Source organism: Tinamus guttatus, unplaced genomic scaffold, assembly GCF_059628265.1.
Source record: "Tinamus guttatus ecotype Peru unplaced genomic scaffold, ASM5962826v1 Tinamus_guttatus_pri_ptg000459l, whole genome shotgun sequence".
NCBI classification, from domain to species: domain Eukaryota; kingdom Metazoa; phylum Chordata; class Aves; order Tinamiformes; family Tinamidae; genus Tinamus; species Tinamus guttatus.
The window spans coordinates 6,368,319-6,385,418 of NW_028288993.1; the positions used below are offsets into that span (position 1 = coordinate 6,368,319).

Sequence of the window (17,100 nt, forward strand, 5' to 3'; positions counted from 1 at the left end):
TTCCTGTATCCCTCATTATTTTAAACTGAGCTTTGGCTCAAGTCTGGGTCAGCCCTGGTGCCTTCAGTGACTTCATGGGATGTCAAATACACCCCTTGTGACAGGAGACTAAGGAAACGCTCATCTAAGAGCCTTGTTCAGCCTGGCACTTACTAACCCTAACCCCTGCGCTGGGCACAGGCCTCTTCTCTGTTTCCCTCACCCCCTGTTTCTTTATCAAGGATAGTAATATAGTATGGGCATAACAGAAGCATGAGATTTAGCGACACCACTTGCAACAGCAATGAGGAAATGCCAGTACCTTCCCAAACTCACCTGAAGCCTCCAGCAAAGCTGGGGGGCAACACATGTCCCTCAGATCCCCTCCACTCCACGCTCCAGGCTGCACAGCCTGGTGGGATGGGAGCTCTGGATGGACAGACCAGGACAGGACAGAACAGGACAGCCGACCTGTACTCACCCCTGCCCAGGGCTGCCTTCCTTCCCCCACCTGGGGCCTTCCTCCCGTTAGCACTGAGCACCTTCAGCTGCCTCGATCTCCCTGCTCCAGGGCCCATCCCAGGAAGGAAGGCAGGGATTAGTGCAGGAATCTGGGTGAATGTTAGCAAAACAAATAGGAGATGAAAGATAAGGCAGACTCCTTGGTGCATAATTACCTTAAGTGAAGGTCTGTTTGCTAATACCATTGTTTTGGTGTGCTAAATAGCTGGGTCTTAACGCCCCAGCAGATAGGAAGAGTCATTTAATTCCCAGGGATGTCACACTGGGATTACAGGGCCTTTGAGGATGCAGGAGCATCCTGGAGCAGCTCCCAAATTCCCTGACATGGAGGTCCTGGGAAGTGATGCTCCTGGGTGGCCTGGTGGCACTTCCAAAGTCACCTGCTCCCCAGCCCAGGCACAGTGAGACATTCCCAGATAAGTGCCCTGCAGCCCCTGTTACAGGGCAGGACTTGCCCCATTTCTGCCCTGGAGCGCAGAGACTCTCTAGGTGCCTGTTTTCGGTTCCTCTCCTCCATGTCACCGTCTGGAGGCATCTCCTGACCCAACTCCTCCTGTGGTCACGTCTCGGCCGGTCCTGCAGGCTGGGAGTCCCCTGCGAGCAGAACTGAGTGAATGGGGATGGACAGGGCGAGCGGGGTTTTACACCTAAGAAGTCTCCCGGGCTGCTGCTAATCCCTGGAGGTGCCATTAGCTCCTGATCACCAGACCTTTGAAATTGTTTTATTGCTTTAATAACGTGACGGCAAAGGAAAACGAGGAACACGCTGCATTTATTATTTATGCTGGTACAAGATTAAAGTTGGCAATTAGGTGCTTTACACCACAGGTTCAGCAGGAACATGACTTACACGCAGTCATTTCTAGTGTAGCCACCGGAGCACGGGAATGTCCTTCATTGAGCCGGGCGGCCTCTGAGAAATCGGGTCTCGAAGATGGGAAGTTGCCACCTTTGTGAAAAGCCAGGAAGGAGGGAGCAGAGCAGGGGCTGGAGGCATCGTGGGGAGGAGCCGTGTGTGTCCTGGCGCCTGGGGCTGGAAGGGAAGGGAGGAGAGCTGCGCTGGGCATGGAAGCAGCTCAGCACGTGCCCATGCGTCGAGCTGTAGCTGCAGCGGTTTGGCCAGTCTGCCTTCATTCCTCTGCAAAGGCCGTTTGACAGTTCGATGGGGCAAGATTCATCAACATCTGTCACATGTCAGAGAAACCATACACATGCATTATGTTATTTATATATATATATATGCACGCATTTAATGTATAAGAAACCACACATACAACCTTGCATCCCGCAACCTGTGTCCCCGCCTGACAGGTTCTCACTGTGGACACCCCTGGGGCTGTGCATCCCACGTGAAGATTCTTCGAGTGTCTCCCAGCAGCTGCCGGGGTTGAGCCCCCAGCACTCAGGGCTGCAAGCAGGGGCCTCCACCAGCTCACCCAGAATCACAGAATGGTTAAGGTTGGAAGGGACCTCTAGAGATCACCTAGTCCAACGCCTCTGCTCCAGCAGGGACACCTAGAGCACGTGGCACAGAGTGGCATCCAGGCAGGTTTTGACGATCTCCAGAGAAGGAGACTCCACAACCTCTCTGGGCAACCTGTTCCAAAAGCGAGGGCCCCATTTCCATCCAGTACCTCCTCACGCCAACATCACCCTTTGCCAAAACACACGCTTGGCGCGCGTCATTTCAGCGCATCAGGGACGGTCGAAGCCCCGGGAAGGCGCTCGCCCCGCAGCAGGGACACCCGATGCTCCATCCCCATCCGTGTCCCTGCAGCCGCCTGGGCTCGGCCCGCTTGGCAGCCCCAGCGTGGTGCTCGTGCCGGCTCCGGCTGCCCTCGCGTGCGGCGGTGCAGGAAGGGCGGCGCGGGCGCATCGGCTGCAGCGGCCGCAGCGGCGCTATCAGCGCCCCAGTCAGAGCAGAGCAGCCCCCGCGCCGCTTAAAGCCCAACATCAACGTGCGGCGATAAGATAACACTGGTTATCCTGTACCCGTGACTCTAGATAAGATAAAGCCTTTTATGCTTTCAAACAGGACTCAAAGTTTCTGCTCTTCTTTTTTTCAGAAAACTACAGAAATATTTTATTTCTAATGTAAGTGGTATTTACAAGAACAGAAAGAACAGCACATATTATAAGTAATGCTTTCTAAACTTACCTGGAGAGCATTAAGCATTTTTATCCTCACACTAAGGAGAAATCTAAGTAGGGGGTAGATTTCAAACACTTACAAAATAGTTGGATTAATTAGAAGCTAATATTATTCCAAGTACTTGGTCCTGCCTACATTTATTTTGCTGCAAGTGTGTCCACACACCAATATTTCAGTGGTGGTGGATGTAAATTTTAAGCTAGTTACTTCTACAACAAATTATTTCATGTTAATTAAAAATATTTGTTGAGACAGCAGCGCAGGCCACTTCTATGCTGCTGTTAGAGCTGGGACTGGATGTCTCTGTGCAATCGGGTATATCCGTAAATCAGCAGCACTTTCTCTTCAAGTAGGGAATGCATCTTCTGAGGATTTAGAGACACATCCATTCATTAGTGAGTTAAAATTAATAACTAGGTCCTTTATGAAATTTAGTACTTTAGTCTTGTTTGTCCCAGATGATTTTAACAATGGAATAACAGACTCTTCAAATTTTCCCGTATAATTAAAATTAATTGAAATGATGTGCATTAGTTGTAATTAAGCTATGCAACTAAGAGTGGTTGCATTTAATTGCTATGATTATATAGGCTGCAGACAGGCTCAAGGAATGAAGCGGAGCTGCTGGGACACAGGCATCAGCAGCTGCCCCCAAGCAGCTCCTGGACAGGCTCTGGTTTTGTGCCTGCAGGGGCTCCACGGAGGGGGAAAGGAGCCAAGAACCCCCAGCCCTTCCCCTCCTCTAGCTCTTTGCAGGCCAGTTTTGAAGCAAGCAGAAATAACAGGTTAAATGCTTTGTGGCAAATCTGTGGTCCTTACGTAAGGTCACTCTGGGCTCCTCTGCCTTTGAATGACCTGCTGGAGCTGTCGCCGTTTTCGTGCTCTGCCCAGGCCTTTCTGTGTTGTGTGTTGAAGCACAACCCTGGTTGTGGCTTTCCTGCATTCATGGCTGGGGGATATCGAGCCACTTGAGTTATTATTTTTGAGTTTCTGTGTTTCAGCACCCTGTGAATATTGAGCTTCTTCTCAAGGAGACGCAAGGTTGTTCTGCAGGCCTTTTGGTGTAGGTGTGAAACCAAGGCTTTGGACTGATGCTATTGCCGCCTGCCATCTCCCTGCCTGCGCGAGAATGTGGCCTGCTGGGCTGGTTCATCCTGCTGGACATCAGAAAAATGGACATTTCGGCAGGAGGGACATGACCCACGGTGCAGTACAGATTAAACAGCCTAGGGACAGCCACGGAGCCCCACGATGCTAATGCAGCCGCGCTGGCATTACTGCCATGGGCTAGCAGAGGCTTCCTTAGCCCTCAGGAGGGATAGACCGAGACACGGCCTTGGGTGGGGAGAGGAAGGACTACAGGGAAGCGAGACACCCTTAACATATTGCTATAACACTAGTCAGGAGCAGGGTCAGGCCTTGACAGCCCCTTTATTGCGTTTCAAAGTTTATGTTTTCGTTCTTGGGCAGCTCGCAGCTGGGCTGACCTGTCCCCTGCCCTCACGCGGCCCTGGGAGAGGACGGGCAACGAGCAGCCCCAGAGCAGCAGCCGGGTCGCGGGTGGCACTCAGGGCTGCCCGTGCAAACCTGGTGCCAGCAGCGAGGCCGAACGGGCCTCGGAGCCGGGCCGAGCTGGGGCCGCCAGCGGCGCGGGCGGCTCTGGAAGGGGCTGCTGAGGCCGCCGTGTTGGCTCAGGCTGCGCGAGGCCTTCGAGGGAGCCTCGGAGGCCGAGGCGGGACGGCCTCCCCGGCAAGGAGGCCGCTCCAGGGGGTTGCTTTTAATTAATGCCTGCCCTGGGGAGCGCTGAAGAAAACGTTCTTGGACGTTGCCCCATCCAAACCAAATGAAGCAGCAGGCTGGTGTCTGGAGTGCAGAAAATGGGGAAAAAAAAATCAAGCCAGTGTTAGATATGAAAGATGTTCTTTTAGGGCTGGCTGCTTCAGTACATTCCTTAGGCACTCCCAACTGATCCTGTTTTGTGATCATTTAGTATCCGAGAGCTAATTTTTTAGAGCAATCTTTGTTTAACGCTCTTTAAAAGCTGTAGCACGTGCTTTCCCTTTAAGAATTTCACCGGACCTGTGTTGTTTTTTTTTTTTCCAGAAGCATTCTCTAATTAGGATGTTTTGGGTCTTTTCCAGGCCCGATCCAGGCTTTTAACAAACAAATACCTCCTATCTTTTCCGTGATGCTGCCTCAGCCTCCCCAGACATCAAACACAACCTCACCCAAGCGTGATGGAGAAACCACAGCAACGGCCCCGGCGGGAAGCAGCTAAGCTGTTATCCAGACGCCTGACCTGCACTGCTTGGAAAAGATGCTCTTTTAGCATCGCAGTGCTCAGCCAAAAGCAGTGGCGCTCAGTGCACAGCAAAGCTGTGGGTCAAACGAAGGCCGAGCTGTATAAATATCACACCAAGGTAGCTTTGACTCCGTATATCCCTTGATCGGCACGACGTGCATCTGCAGGGGAGAGACACAAGCCCCTTGGGACAAGCTGGAGTCAGGCTGCCCTCCCTGCCGAGCACCGAGCGCTGCCACCACATGTCCCCCAGCACCTCCTCGCCTATAAGATGAGCAATAAGTGTCATCATTGTCCAGACACGGGGGACGCTATCGCAAGCTTGGCGGTAGGAAATCTCACCTGCAAAGAAGGAGCAGGCAGCGCAACCAGGGGGACCCGACAGTCACCTCGGAGGTGGCGCGGGAGAGCCCGGCACCACCGGGGAGGCTGCTGAGCCTTGGCCTCCCCAGCGCACGGAGGGGCCGCTGGGCTCGGCGGCTCTTCGCCCCACTAGCCACGCTCAGCTCCGCGGCACTCGGGAAACGAGCGGCTTTCAGGAAATAAGTGTTTTTAGTCTCTCTTTTTTATTGCCTGTAAAATAGCAGGAGGCTTTCAAAGCAACAGCAAATCCTGTTAAAAAAAAAAGAAGAAAAAAAAAGAGAGAAAATTAAAGAAATGTTTCTTGTCTCAGATCCAGCCCTTTTCACCTTAACTTTCCATCATGGTACATAAAACTTTTGTATATTTTGGCACTACAGAGAAATAGTTTTCCCCCCCTTCTCTTCCTCGCACAGCCCAGGAGCTCTGAGTGAGCTTTAAAACAGAGTTTTGCACAAACACAGAACGGCCAAATAATAGAGCAAGAAAACAGCATTAAACTTTGTAGACAATCAACTTGATTCTGTGCACAGCAGCTAGGTTCTCCTGCCCTTGGCAGAAATAAAAATTTACAAGTGCTCTGGGGAAGCATTAGAAACCAAACACGTCCAGACAAAGTCTAGTGCGAACTCCTTGGAAGCAGATCCGTGCCTGGCCTCCGGAAAGGCCCCTTGCAGGCCTGCGGGGCAGCCACGCCAACGGCTCCCGAAACGGGTCCGTCCCAGGGCTTCAGGCTCTCGCTATCGCACACGCGCGCCCAGGACAGCCCGTCTCACTCCTCTGCTCGCCCCTGTGAATCCCCCAAGCTGAAAGCCCTTTTGACGTTACCTTGGAAGAAGGTGGAAGCTCTCTATGCAGGAGGAAAAACCCTGCTATTGAAGGCAAGGGATCAAAGATAAGGGAATCGGCTGCGTTCTCGGGCACGTGTACCAGCCCTTTCCGCAGGGAGCATATTAGGTTTGCCTGTGTGCTCTTTATGCATTGAATGTCGTCTTCCAAGCACAGCGAATAACATTTTCATAAAGAACTGCTTTTAATCAAGCACAACCTTTGCATCCCCAGAGGCGCTATCTGGAGTGTCTCCCTTCCCTCTCCAGTTCTTTTTTGCCCCCTTTTAACTCCCTTCCCGGCGGCGGGTGTCTCCAGCCGGGAGGCTGCGCCGGGCTCCCTTCGGAGCTCGTTAACACGGGGCCATCCGTCAGGGCATGTGCGTGGCTGCGCGGCGCCCTCGTCCCCCGCCGGCCGCGCAGCGACGCATTAATAACCGCGGCGCTTACGTGGCAGCGCGAGGCCCGCGCGGCGACGCTGAGGCTGGTGCCAGTCTTGGAGGCAGCCCCGAGCTTGCACAGGGCATTAAAACCACTGCCTATCCCTCATGGTCGTGCAAGCACAGAGCAGGTTATCTGCGCACCCTGTTTCACCTGGGTTCAGAGGTTGGGGTGTCTGGATTTAAACTGGCTAAAACACATGCCAGAACGCCAGGACACAGCCATGGTCACACTGCTCTGGCAACAGGGGCGAGCGCCTCGCCGAGCACCGGCTCCATGACCTCCACGTTATCATTAGTGCATTCGTTGACTGGAAGCAGCAAGCAGGTTGTGGGGGTGAGAGCCAGCGAGACGAGCTCCCTCGAGAGAGCCAGACGGTGATTTCCTGCGTGGCAGATGCTTTCTATTCAGCGCTTGGAAGAGAAAAGCCTTCCAAAATGTGTGTTACTTTAGCAAGTGCAATGCTCCAGGCAAGGGGTCGAACCCCTCTTCCCTGCCCATTTTGCAGTCCGTAAGTGCTCCTGCAGAGAAAGGCTTTTTTTCCCAGCTGCTTTAACCAGGGCAGGATTGACATCTTGCTTTTGCTTGTTGCTTAATGAGGACGGACAGGGAGCATGGAGACGAGATCAGTGCCGGCTGCGCGATGCTGCTCAGGGTCAGCCTTCCCGCGGCTGCCTCCGGGCACCAGCCCTCACAGCTGGGGCTGGAAAACCCGCGTTTCGGAGCAGGAGGTCTGTTCGCAGACGTAAAAGGCTGCAGACCTTTGCTCTCAGGTGCAAATGGCTCATTATGGCCTTTCTCCGATTGTGCTGATGAGAGGAATTGCTGCTCACTGATGAGAAATCCTGCATTTTCCTCTCCGGGAGGACACAGCTTTGTTCCCTTCCCCCAGTTAATAATGCACAATTTATCAGGCTAAATTGGCGAGCCCGTTAGCAAGTGATTCAAATCAACTTCAGCGACTATGAGCAATCACATGTACTTGAAGAAACTCACTTATGCCACTTTCTGCAAAACCTGAGGAAAGCTGGCCATGAATACACTCCCATAGCCTATTAATGCTCACGAAAACCCATTTAAATGAATCTCTAAAGGCTGATTGAGACTTCTGTAATGAAGCTCCATAGAGCCAGCTCCATCCTCGAGGCAGAGCGGGCAGGGCCCCTGGGCCGGCGCTCTTGCTGGCTGCGGGCAGGAAAAGCCAAGTCTACAGCAGAGCAGTCTCACGCTTCCCTCGCAGAGGAAGCTCTAGAGTGTTAGAAAATACAGATAAGAAAGCCCGCGGTCTCCTGTAGCCCTGCGGGCTGAGCTGTGTCCTTGTTTGCAGGGGAGGCCTCTCTGGACCACACGTTACGCTGCGTTGGCCGTTCAGCTGCTCAGTCCTTCCCTGCGTTGCCATCAAGCCAGTGACCCGCTGAAGGGCGCTGAGCTGCTAAAGGCCCCGACCATTAGCATGAAAGCCTCCCACACAGGGGTAAGGAGGGCACTTAATCCTTGGTGACCTGCTTTCATTTCACCTTCAGGGCATGACTACTCACCCCAGCTAAACTACACTTTTCCCTTCCAGTGGGAATCAAGCATTTTCTTAGCTCCAAACAAACACTGTTAGCTAAACAACTGCATTTCATTGCATGGAAAAAACATACTCTCTCACGGGACAGTCCAAGGCACGTTCGGAGCAGCTAGCTGGGCTTACTAGCTGAGCCTTCCCTGGGCAGTCAAAGAAAATTAGACTTCTCCAGTGCACAAAACCAAACATTCCTCTCCCTGCAACCTGAGCACTTGCATACCATCACCCCAACACAGCCAACACTAGCCCAACACTTCAAGCCTGCCTGAAACTGGACAACCTGCCTGGAAAAAATAGCCACAAGGTTCTCCAAAAGCATTTCCATGCAGACCGCTTTCTCATACAAGCAGCAGGGCCCTAGCCAGAAAAATTCCTCCTTAAGCCCAAGAGAAGGGACCCTCCCCTTGCACACAAACCCTTGCAGCTCCCCAGGTGCCCCCTTTTAGGCTGATTCACCCTCCCAGCAGCTGTTGGCCCCTGCCAGATGATGTGTATTCCTGTGGAACGATGGCTATCCCTGTGGAATGATGGCTATCCCTGTGGAAGCCCCAGGCACCCTCTGGTAAGATCCCAAAAGCTCAGGCTATGGAACAGGCCGCTTCTGTGCCTGTAGGCTCTGAAGTCTAGATGCCTGTAGGGATGTATTAAAAGTATAATCAAGAATATTTGTCTATATCTATGTAGTCTTTTGCCAAGGCAGAGGCTTTAACCATCAGAACGGGTTTCCCCGTCCTGATCCACTCCTGGGGGATGTGGCGGGTGTTGCTGTCCCTGCTCCGGTCCCTGGAGCCAGGAGAGGCTGTGGGTGTCCAAGGGCTGGCCCATGCCCGCTCCGGCAGTGCTGCCTGCTGTGCCAAGATAAAAGCTGTTGTTTGCCTTTTATTTCCTAATCTCCCTTCGTGCTGGTCTCCCCTATAGTCCATCAAGCACTTTTTTAATCTCTAATTGCATATGAGTGATGAGCCTGGGCTCCGTGCGCAGCGCTGCCAAGAACCGCGTTTTCGGAGCCTGCCTTCACTCTCTCGGCCAGTCATAACACACTGCAGGACCATTAAGAGTTTATAGTTTGTATACATAACACCCTCGGAGTACCAGAGGGTGGTTTATCCAAACAGAAAAGAATTGAGATGAATGAATGCAGAAACGACTTTTGGCCAGGAAATACTTTAATTTTAATTAGGGGAGAGAGGGGCGAGGGGAGTGAGGAGGCTTTCTTCACTCACAAAAGACAAGACTAATGAGTTTACAGCTGCAGGCGCTGACCTTGGAGCATCTCCTCTAATGCTAGTGCTGAAATGTTTGGATGTGATGTGAGACCCGATAACCTTGCTGCTAAAAGGGAGAAATAAAGGGAACCGTCTGAGCAGGGAGGGATCCATTTCATGGGGATGGACGTACGTATTTATTTATTTTCCTCCCCTTGCCTTCCCTTTCAGCCTCCTTGGGCGACACGGCAGTCCAGCCGACTGCTGAGTATATCTATACAGGCCTTGTTCTGCAGCCAAAAGATTCAATTTCTGCCGTTTTCCCACACTTTGGAAAACCCGTAGCCCCTAAAGCCTGGTTCCCAAGCCCCTGCCTTTCAGCAGCGCAGCTCCCACCTCTGCCTTGGCCTTGGCCTGGACGGGACGATCCAGTGATGCCAACTGGGACTTTTGCCGGCATGTTCTGCGGCCCTGTGGAGCGTCGCCCTCCTGCTGCCTCGTCGTGACCACGTGCGTTACAAAGCGTGTTCCTCGTGGCATGATGTGGCCGCGCTCCTCTGCAGACCCCATCCCATCGCGTCCCGTCCTATCCCATCCCATCCTGCCAAGCCGGCTGCCAGGCCGGCTGGAACAATAGTGCGAGTTAATGGCGCAAAACAGCCACCGGTGCTTCCTATTAAAAGCATTTTTATGAGGATGATGATTATTAATATTATATAGGAACTGTAATTTTCTCCTGCTTCGCTCCAACATCTCGCAAAATAAACAGTTGCTGCATTATCCCCTTGTAAATGAGACCGCAGGACTGTAAACTTTAATTTGTTACTTTTGGCTGCTCGCAGGTTTGGCAGACAATTAACCCGATTCATTAGTTCGCAGAGGCACATTTTTGGCCAGGTCTGGCTGAGTGAAGTCATCCAGTGAGCACGTTGCACACAGGGGGCAAGGGAAATGCGGGGAGTCTTTGCTGCGTGGCTCCTCGCTAGTCGTCCCTATGTGCCCGGCAGTGTTTTGGGGGCTGGCGCGCTGGCTCCCGCGGCTCTGCTCTGCCCCACTGCACTGGCTGGTCGCTGGGTCCGTCCTCTCGCTGGCTGCAAGGGCGCTGGGTCACCCTGGGGCTTGGCCTTGAGCCTGTGGTGAGTCTGCTCGGTGAAACACCTCAGGACGCAGCAGGACGTGCGGAGCTCCTGGAAAGGCTGATCTGCATCTGCAACCTCCGGAGTCTTCCTGCCAGCTCAACTACTGCCTTCAATGGCCTGGCAATCACAGTGCTCGTAATAATAATAATAATAATGCCTCTGCTGTCCAAAAGGGCTTAAGTAAAGCTCAAGTAGATGAGGATGCCTGGTTGGACCTCCTTTCATGCACAGCGTAGATGTCCTTTAGGTGCCCATTAGCAAACTGAAACTCTCACACCGTCTTTGTTTTGAGGCCCTCCTTAAAATGGCTGCCCTTTTCTTCCTGCTCTGTGGTGGCTGTGGAAGCCATGGGATTCCATGACCGGGCATCCACCACCATTACTGGGCCCTTGGAAAGGCAGTTGAGCCTCACAGTAGCCTTGGTGGTGGTGTGTTCTAACGTTTGTATTAATCCATGCTGCTCCGGGACTCACTGCAGGCAGCCGAAGGTCACCATTTCTGGCGCAGGTCTGAGGAGGAGGATGGAACTGGTTGGGTTTTGCACCAACAAGCAAACAATCAAACAAATAAAAAAGGGCTGTTATTTTTCTCCTTTTGGCTATTCTCCAAGGCTCCATGCCGAGGTCTGACACCAACCACCACTGCGGGCGGTGAGACCAGGAAGGCGCGTGCATGAGAGCCATCCAAGCCGGTAATGACTGACCTTCTGCTCAACGGCCAATGGAAGACCCAGCGATCGCTGAAGAGCTCCATCCGCAGCAGGGCCAGGCAGGTCGAGCAATGCTGTGACACGTCCTCCATGAACGCGGAAGAGAACAAGCAGAAAATGGCTAAAGATAAATACAGCAATTAGGGAAGCTTAATGGAGCAGAAGGATTTTGTGAGCAGACAAAGAAACCGCCGCATGGGCACCTGCGAGGAGGTCTGGGCTGTGCTGTCGGCTCAATCTTTGGCAACAGGTCCATGGCCAGGGCCAGTGACCTCTCTTGTTCCACACCACGCATCTCCACAGGGCTTGAGAAAACACCCCCTGGTTGCACTTCCCACCAGCATTTGGGATTGCTCTTATTATTTCTCCATTATGCTCAGAATGGGTAGCCTGTCACCGAGGCCTGTGGCAGACCTCCCCGGCTCCCTGCTGCTTCTTCCAGCTCGTGTAACTTGGCACATTGCTGGGAGCAGCATCTTCCCAGTGACCCGTCCCTCATGGTCGCGGGGACGCGCGGCGGGGGGCGGCGCCTCAGCGCCCGCTTCCTGAGGCGGCCACCAGGGCTCGCCCGGCCACCGCTGCGCCCTTCAGCCGCCACCGCCCGCCACGTCCCCCTCACAGAACGTGGTCTTCGAGAGCCAGGCCCTCGCCGTTAGCGCTGCGGAACTGGGGCTTGGTGTGCCCAAGGCTTGTTTTCCTTCATGTCCCGAGCTCAGCTCTTCCAAAGCAACCTGCTCTTAAAAACGGACATAGACGAAGCGTTGCAGGAAAGCTCTCCATCTCCATATATACTTATAGAGGCGGGCATGGAGGCTTCTCATGCGTTCCTTTTAGGCAATAAAAGTTTTGTTTTGGAGCTAGGTTTCTACAGATCTTTCTGACAAAAGTAGTTCTTTTTGCAGCCTGAGGATCCATCACGTTGCTGCACACCTGATCTCCCAATTTGTCCATTTTGGGCCAGCCCCAAACTAGCTGCTCTCAGCCGTGACCCATGAACTGAAGATGGTGCAGAACAAGCCCTGTTGCACCGAGTGCGTGGTGGATGGCATCAGGTTTGCCATGAAAGGCAGTGGTGGTGCAAGAGCTGGTGCTCTCCTTACACCTTCTACAGCGCCTGGTCTAATACACGCAATGACTCTTGCAGTCCCGTTTGCTTCCTCCCACCAGCCCTCCCTGGCTCACTAAATCCACCCTGCATCAATGGCTGAAGGAATCTCTTGGTCAGAAGGCCAAAAGTGGAACAAAACCAGCACAAATTCCTTTTTAAAAAAAGATTAATGGTGGTAGAAATGCATAAAAACACCAGAAAACCCTTCTGTAATGGTGATTTTGACCAGAAGAAGGCTCAGCTGAGGTAGCTCAGAGGAATAAGGCTGAATTAATTTTCTTCTGTGTCTAGGAAATAACACCATTCATCATGATGAGCTGTTTCCCAGGAAGGCAGATACACGGCACAGCATCACTCCCTAGGAATTCCAGCACCGCTACTTGTGGCTCATGCCCTGAAGCAACAGCAGCACCACTGCCTATAGAAAATGGCTGATCTGGCCCATCACTCCTCCTCTTGTAATGCTCTGGCTGCCACCACATCCATCAAGCGGGGCTCTTCTAGCCCTGATTTAATGCTTGATTTTTAAATGTCATGTGTTTCTGAGAGGGAGGGAGCACGGACACCCCCTTCTTTACACTCGCCCGCCCTGGGAAGAGGCAGCTACGCGCTCCCCTGGAGACCAGAGGGAGGCTCCTCTGTTGGGGTCGGTGTTGGGGCGGTGTCAGGCCACAGAACCTGCTGGACAAGGGCCTGGGGGAGGATTACGATCCCCCAGAGCCAGCTTTCCTGAGACCTTTTCCCTTCCATCTTTCTCCATCGCTTTCTGCTTTTCACTTCCACCATGCGCTGCCCATTCCTCCCATTCCAGCTGATGGAGCAGGTGCTGATTCTTAATGCTTATTTCACTTTAAACCTCCTTTCATCAGATGAAGGACCCTTCTATTTATTTTTTTTACGCTCGGGAGCTCAGTCACACACAAAGGTGAAACCAGAAGCTGCGACACGGTGTTAAAACGCAGCCGCCCGCCAAGGGACGAGGGGGCCCCCAGCCCGCGCGCGAGCACTTTGGAGCAAAGGGTAACGCACGGGGAGGATGTCGCTTCGGCTCCCGGAGCGACGCCGGCATCACCGCTCCTCCAAGCGAGCCGCTGCACAGGGCACTGCTCCCTCTGCGTCCGTCCGTCTGTGCATCCATCGTCCTCTGCACCGGAGCAGGGCCCCCAGCGCTGACGCCCCAAATCCGCATCCCGCTGCGGCCCCCTCGGACCAGCGCGCCGTCGATAAACCATTAGCCTCCGAGCCACCAGGGCCGGCTGTAACACACAAACACTCGACTCCCTTTTTCATCCAAAATCAATGTTGTATTTATCTTCATTGATCTACAAGGAAACTGAATGTTTAAAATTACAGGGGGTGCAGGGGGGAGGACGGGGAGGGGGGGAACAAGAGTTACAGAGCCAAGAAAATAGTAGCGGATGGCTGAATTAACTAGAGAGAAAAAGCCCAGGATATATAAAACATGGACACTGAAAAATAAAATAAGGGAGGGGGGATGGTACAGCAAGTAAAACATGGCAAAATTTACATATGGATGAAAAGTAAAATCGGAAATAAAAAATAAATCATGCCAAAAAGCAGTTCAAGGCAGAACCACACTGAAACAAACATTTGCTTATGGTCTTCATGTACTATAGATAATATATCAGAATTTCTTTTTTTTTTTTAATCAACCATTAGACTTTTTTTTTTTTGCACTCCTAAAATTCTACTTTGTCTTGTATACAGATTCCAATAAGAACACTGCACAATTAGCACAAGGGGTCCACGGAAAATTGTCCTTGCTTGCCAGCGATCCTGCCCACAACACAAAAAAAGAGAAAAAAAAAGGAAAAAAAAATAAGGAAAGGGTCTGCCGCATGGTACTGTGCCAGTTCCATCTGCTTTTGCCAGCTTGAAGAGTAGGAAACCAAAATTCCCTTCCAGGAGCGTGTGTCTCTTTCCTTGACGAACTGTCCCTTGTGTTGTACAAAAAAATTCAGTCTCTCTTATCTTTTTTGTTAAACACAAGCATCCTTCTTCCTGTTCACTTGCCGTTTCCATTCTGTCTCCATCGTTGCGAGTTGGTTGTTTTTTGGGTTGTTTTTTTTTTAAACCTTCCTCCCCCCAACATCCACTAAGACCTGCCTCCGAGTTCTTGCATAGTTGAAGTATATATGCCGTACTTAGCTTTCTGAGTGTGATTTTCTGACTGTGACAAGAGTATGAGTTGTAACCATGTTAACAAATAACCAGAGTGGTTCTAGAAACCATTTTTATAAAGTCTACCTATGTTAAGAATTTAATATTGGTGTACATTTATATTAACAGAATATTTACAGTTTGTTTTCTTTGTTTTTTTTGTTTAAAACAAGAAGTCAAAAAAAATTCCTCTTAAATTTCTGCATAATATAATAAGGCAAAAAACAAACAGTTTTGTACATTATTATTATTATTAATATTTTAATATATATCTGTAACTTCGGTTCCAAAGTACCAAGGTAAGTGATCAATTGGCCTCAGAAGGGAACCTCACAGTGGACTGTAAAACTACAGTATTTCCATAAATAATACTTTTAAGAAACCCTGGGTATTTTTTCTTAAGGATCTGAGGCCTTTTAAATGCAAATTTAACTAAAAACAAAAACAAAATTTCTTCTTTTTTAAGTGAATAAAGAGCACAAAATTAAAAAAATACAAATCCATTAAAAATGTTTCTCACATTTGGGAAAAAATGTACAAACTTGATATTTTTAACTCATCTTTTTTTTTTAAGCACAGAAACAAAAAAACAAAACCAAAAAATCAATACCTATATATTAAATTCCCATTCTCAGCAACCTTCTTGTTGGAAAGTCTGCATCCCTGACCCCATTATTTATGGAAATGTGCTTAACTTCTACAAATTTTACATTAAAAAAAAAAGTTTACAGCAGTGCATTTTGTAAAAGGTTTTTTTTTTTGTGTTTTTTTTTCTGTTTGTTTTTTTTGTTGTTGTTTTGTTTGTTGGTTGGTTTTATGTACAGGCGAGTTTAAAATTCAATGCTGGGGACTATCGTGCCTCTACTTCTTTGGGGTTCCTAGAGGGGGAATAGTCCCTGGCCTCTGAGTTTGTGAGTGGAGTAGTCCTGCGTGGGGAGGCAGGTCTGGTGCTGCTCGCTGGTACGAGAGGCGGCGGGGCGCTCAGCGCGGCGGTCGGCGGGTTCCTGTTTAAGATCCCGTTGTGCATGGCAGTGGATGGACTCAGTCTGGGGTAATGCATCCCGCTTAAATGAGGCATGAAGGATGGCACGTGTGCCAGGTGACTTTCGATGGGGGACGAGTGCAAGTGGTGCATTCTGGCACGCTCAAGTTCTTCCCGTAAGTGCAAGCGCTCTCTCTCCTCCACTTGCCGCAACCGCTCCTGCTCCCGGCGGGCTTCGAGAAGGTTTTCGTGGTTATAGTCGTGTGGCTCCCTGTCTCTGTACGAACGCTCATGGTCATAAAACCCAGAGGTGGTAGGGAACCTATGGATAGGATCTGTCCGGAGCTGGAAGTCCATTCGACGGTGCAGGTCTAAGCTCCGGTAGGCATCTCGCAATGGGTCCCTCATTGGATCCCAAGAAAATCCAGGGTGCGGCAGCCTCTCTCTTCCCGACAAGGGATTCATGCCTATGAGCGGGGTCATCATTCTGCTGCGGTCCAGCACATTCATGTTGTTCATCTGGTGAACGCTGCCCATGGAGATGGGCATAGAGGCAGCCATCGAGTGAGGCAATGATAATCCATGCAAAGTAGGTGGTGGGGGATGCTCCACTGATCGGGAGTGCTGGGAAGGTTCAGACCCTACCACCAGTACATCACTGTCTTCCTTCCTCTCCTCTTTGACTTTGATGTCGTTCTTAATCTTCTGGAGGTCGCTGGGAAGCTCTGTCTTTCTCTCCATTTCCTTGTTCATTAGATTGGTAAGCTTCAAGCTCTCGCTTAGTGCAGGTTTGCTGTATGGGGATACAGACTGGATTACTGGCTTCGTGTTGTCCTCAGAGGGTCTCTTATCATGGCTTGGAGTTTCCTTCACTGGCGAACGGCTCTCCTTGATCTTGTGTTCTGCTATGGGTGGCTCTCTCAGCCGGTCAGGGTGCTCTCTCTCTGGTTCTTTGGACCTCTCCCTGTCACCAAGGCTAACCTGCCTGAGGGGATCGCTGGAAGTTTGGCTGTTGCTGCGGATGAGATTGCTTATCTGATGCGTCACTGGAGCTGATGCCGGTGAGGATCTGTTTGAATGTCTGTTTTTATCCAAGAGGTCTCTGCATAAAGACAGAAAATACTTTCTTGTTTGGTGGGAATAAACATGCATGCAATGCTGCATATGCAGAACACAGACTGCTCTGACAATAGTTTGAAAGGCTCTACTAGCATCAGCTATAGCTGCGATGATACATTAAAGAAATGCCTTTAAGGTTCTGAAAAAATGTTAAATGTCCACAAGATCAGGAATAAATTTGGGATACACATGAAAGAACAGTGCATTCTCACCTCTGGAGAAAGACCAGCTCAGTGAGAAACGTAGGGCAAGGAGGAGAGTTTAAAAAAGATGATTTTGGGGTACTTGACACGTATCTGTTCTGCTGCCAATGGTTTTCTTGGCTGTAACATTCTCAACCCAGGCTCCTTTCCTAAAGCAGACTTCAGTTACTGCTGCCTGGGTGTGACATGGGTGCAGGCACACAAATCAGAATGGTTCTGGAAGCCGACAGAAACGTATGCAGGTCTGTGAGACAGCCTCACCGTTTGTTACGGTCAGTTTGGGCAGCTCAGCCAGATGCAG

The 17,100-nt window shown here is 51.0% G+C and overlaps 1 protein-coding gene across 17 annotated transcripts in view; it reads right to left on the reverse strand.

Annotated features, from left to right (window-relative positions):
* Positions 1-13,596: 13,596 nt before the first annotated feature.
* The window catches only part of FBRSL1 (fibrosin like 1), a 484,528-nt gene continuing 481,024 nt past the window's right edge, over positions 13,597-17,100 (reverse strand). For all 17 annotated transcript variants that reach the window (XM_088532476.1, XM_088532466.1, XM_088532474.1 and 14 more), the window contains one exon: positions 13,597-16,579. In XM_088532476.1, the coding sequence (XP_088388602.1) occupies positions 15,346-16,579 (1,234 nt within the window). In that variant the 3' untranslated portion in view covers positions 13,597-15,345. The remainder of the gene's footprint in view (positions 16,580-17,100) is intronic.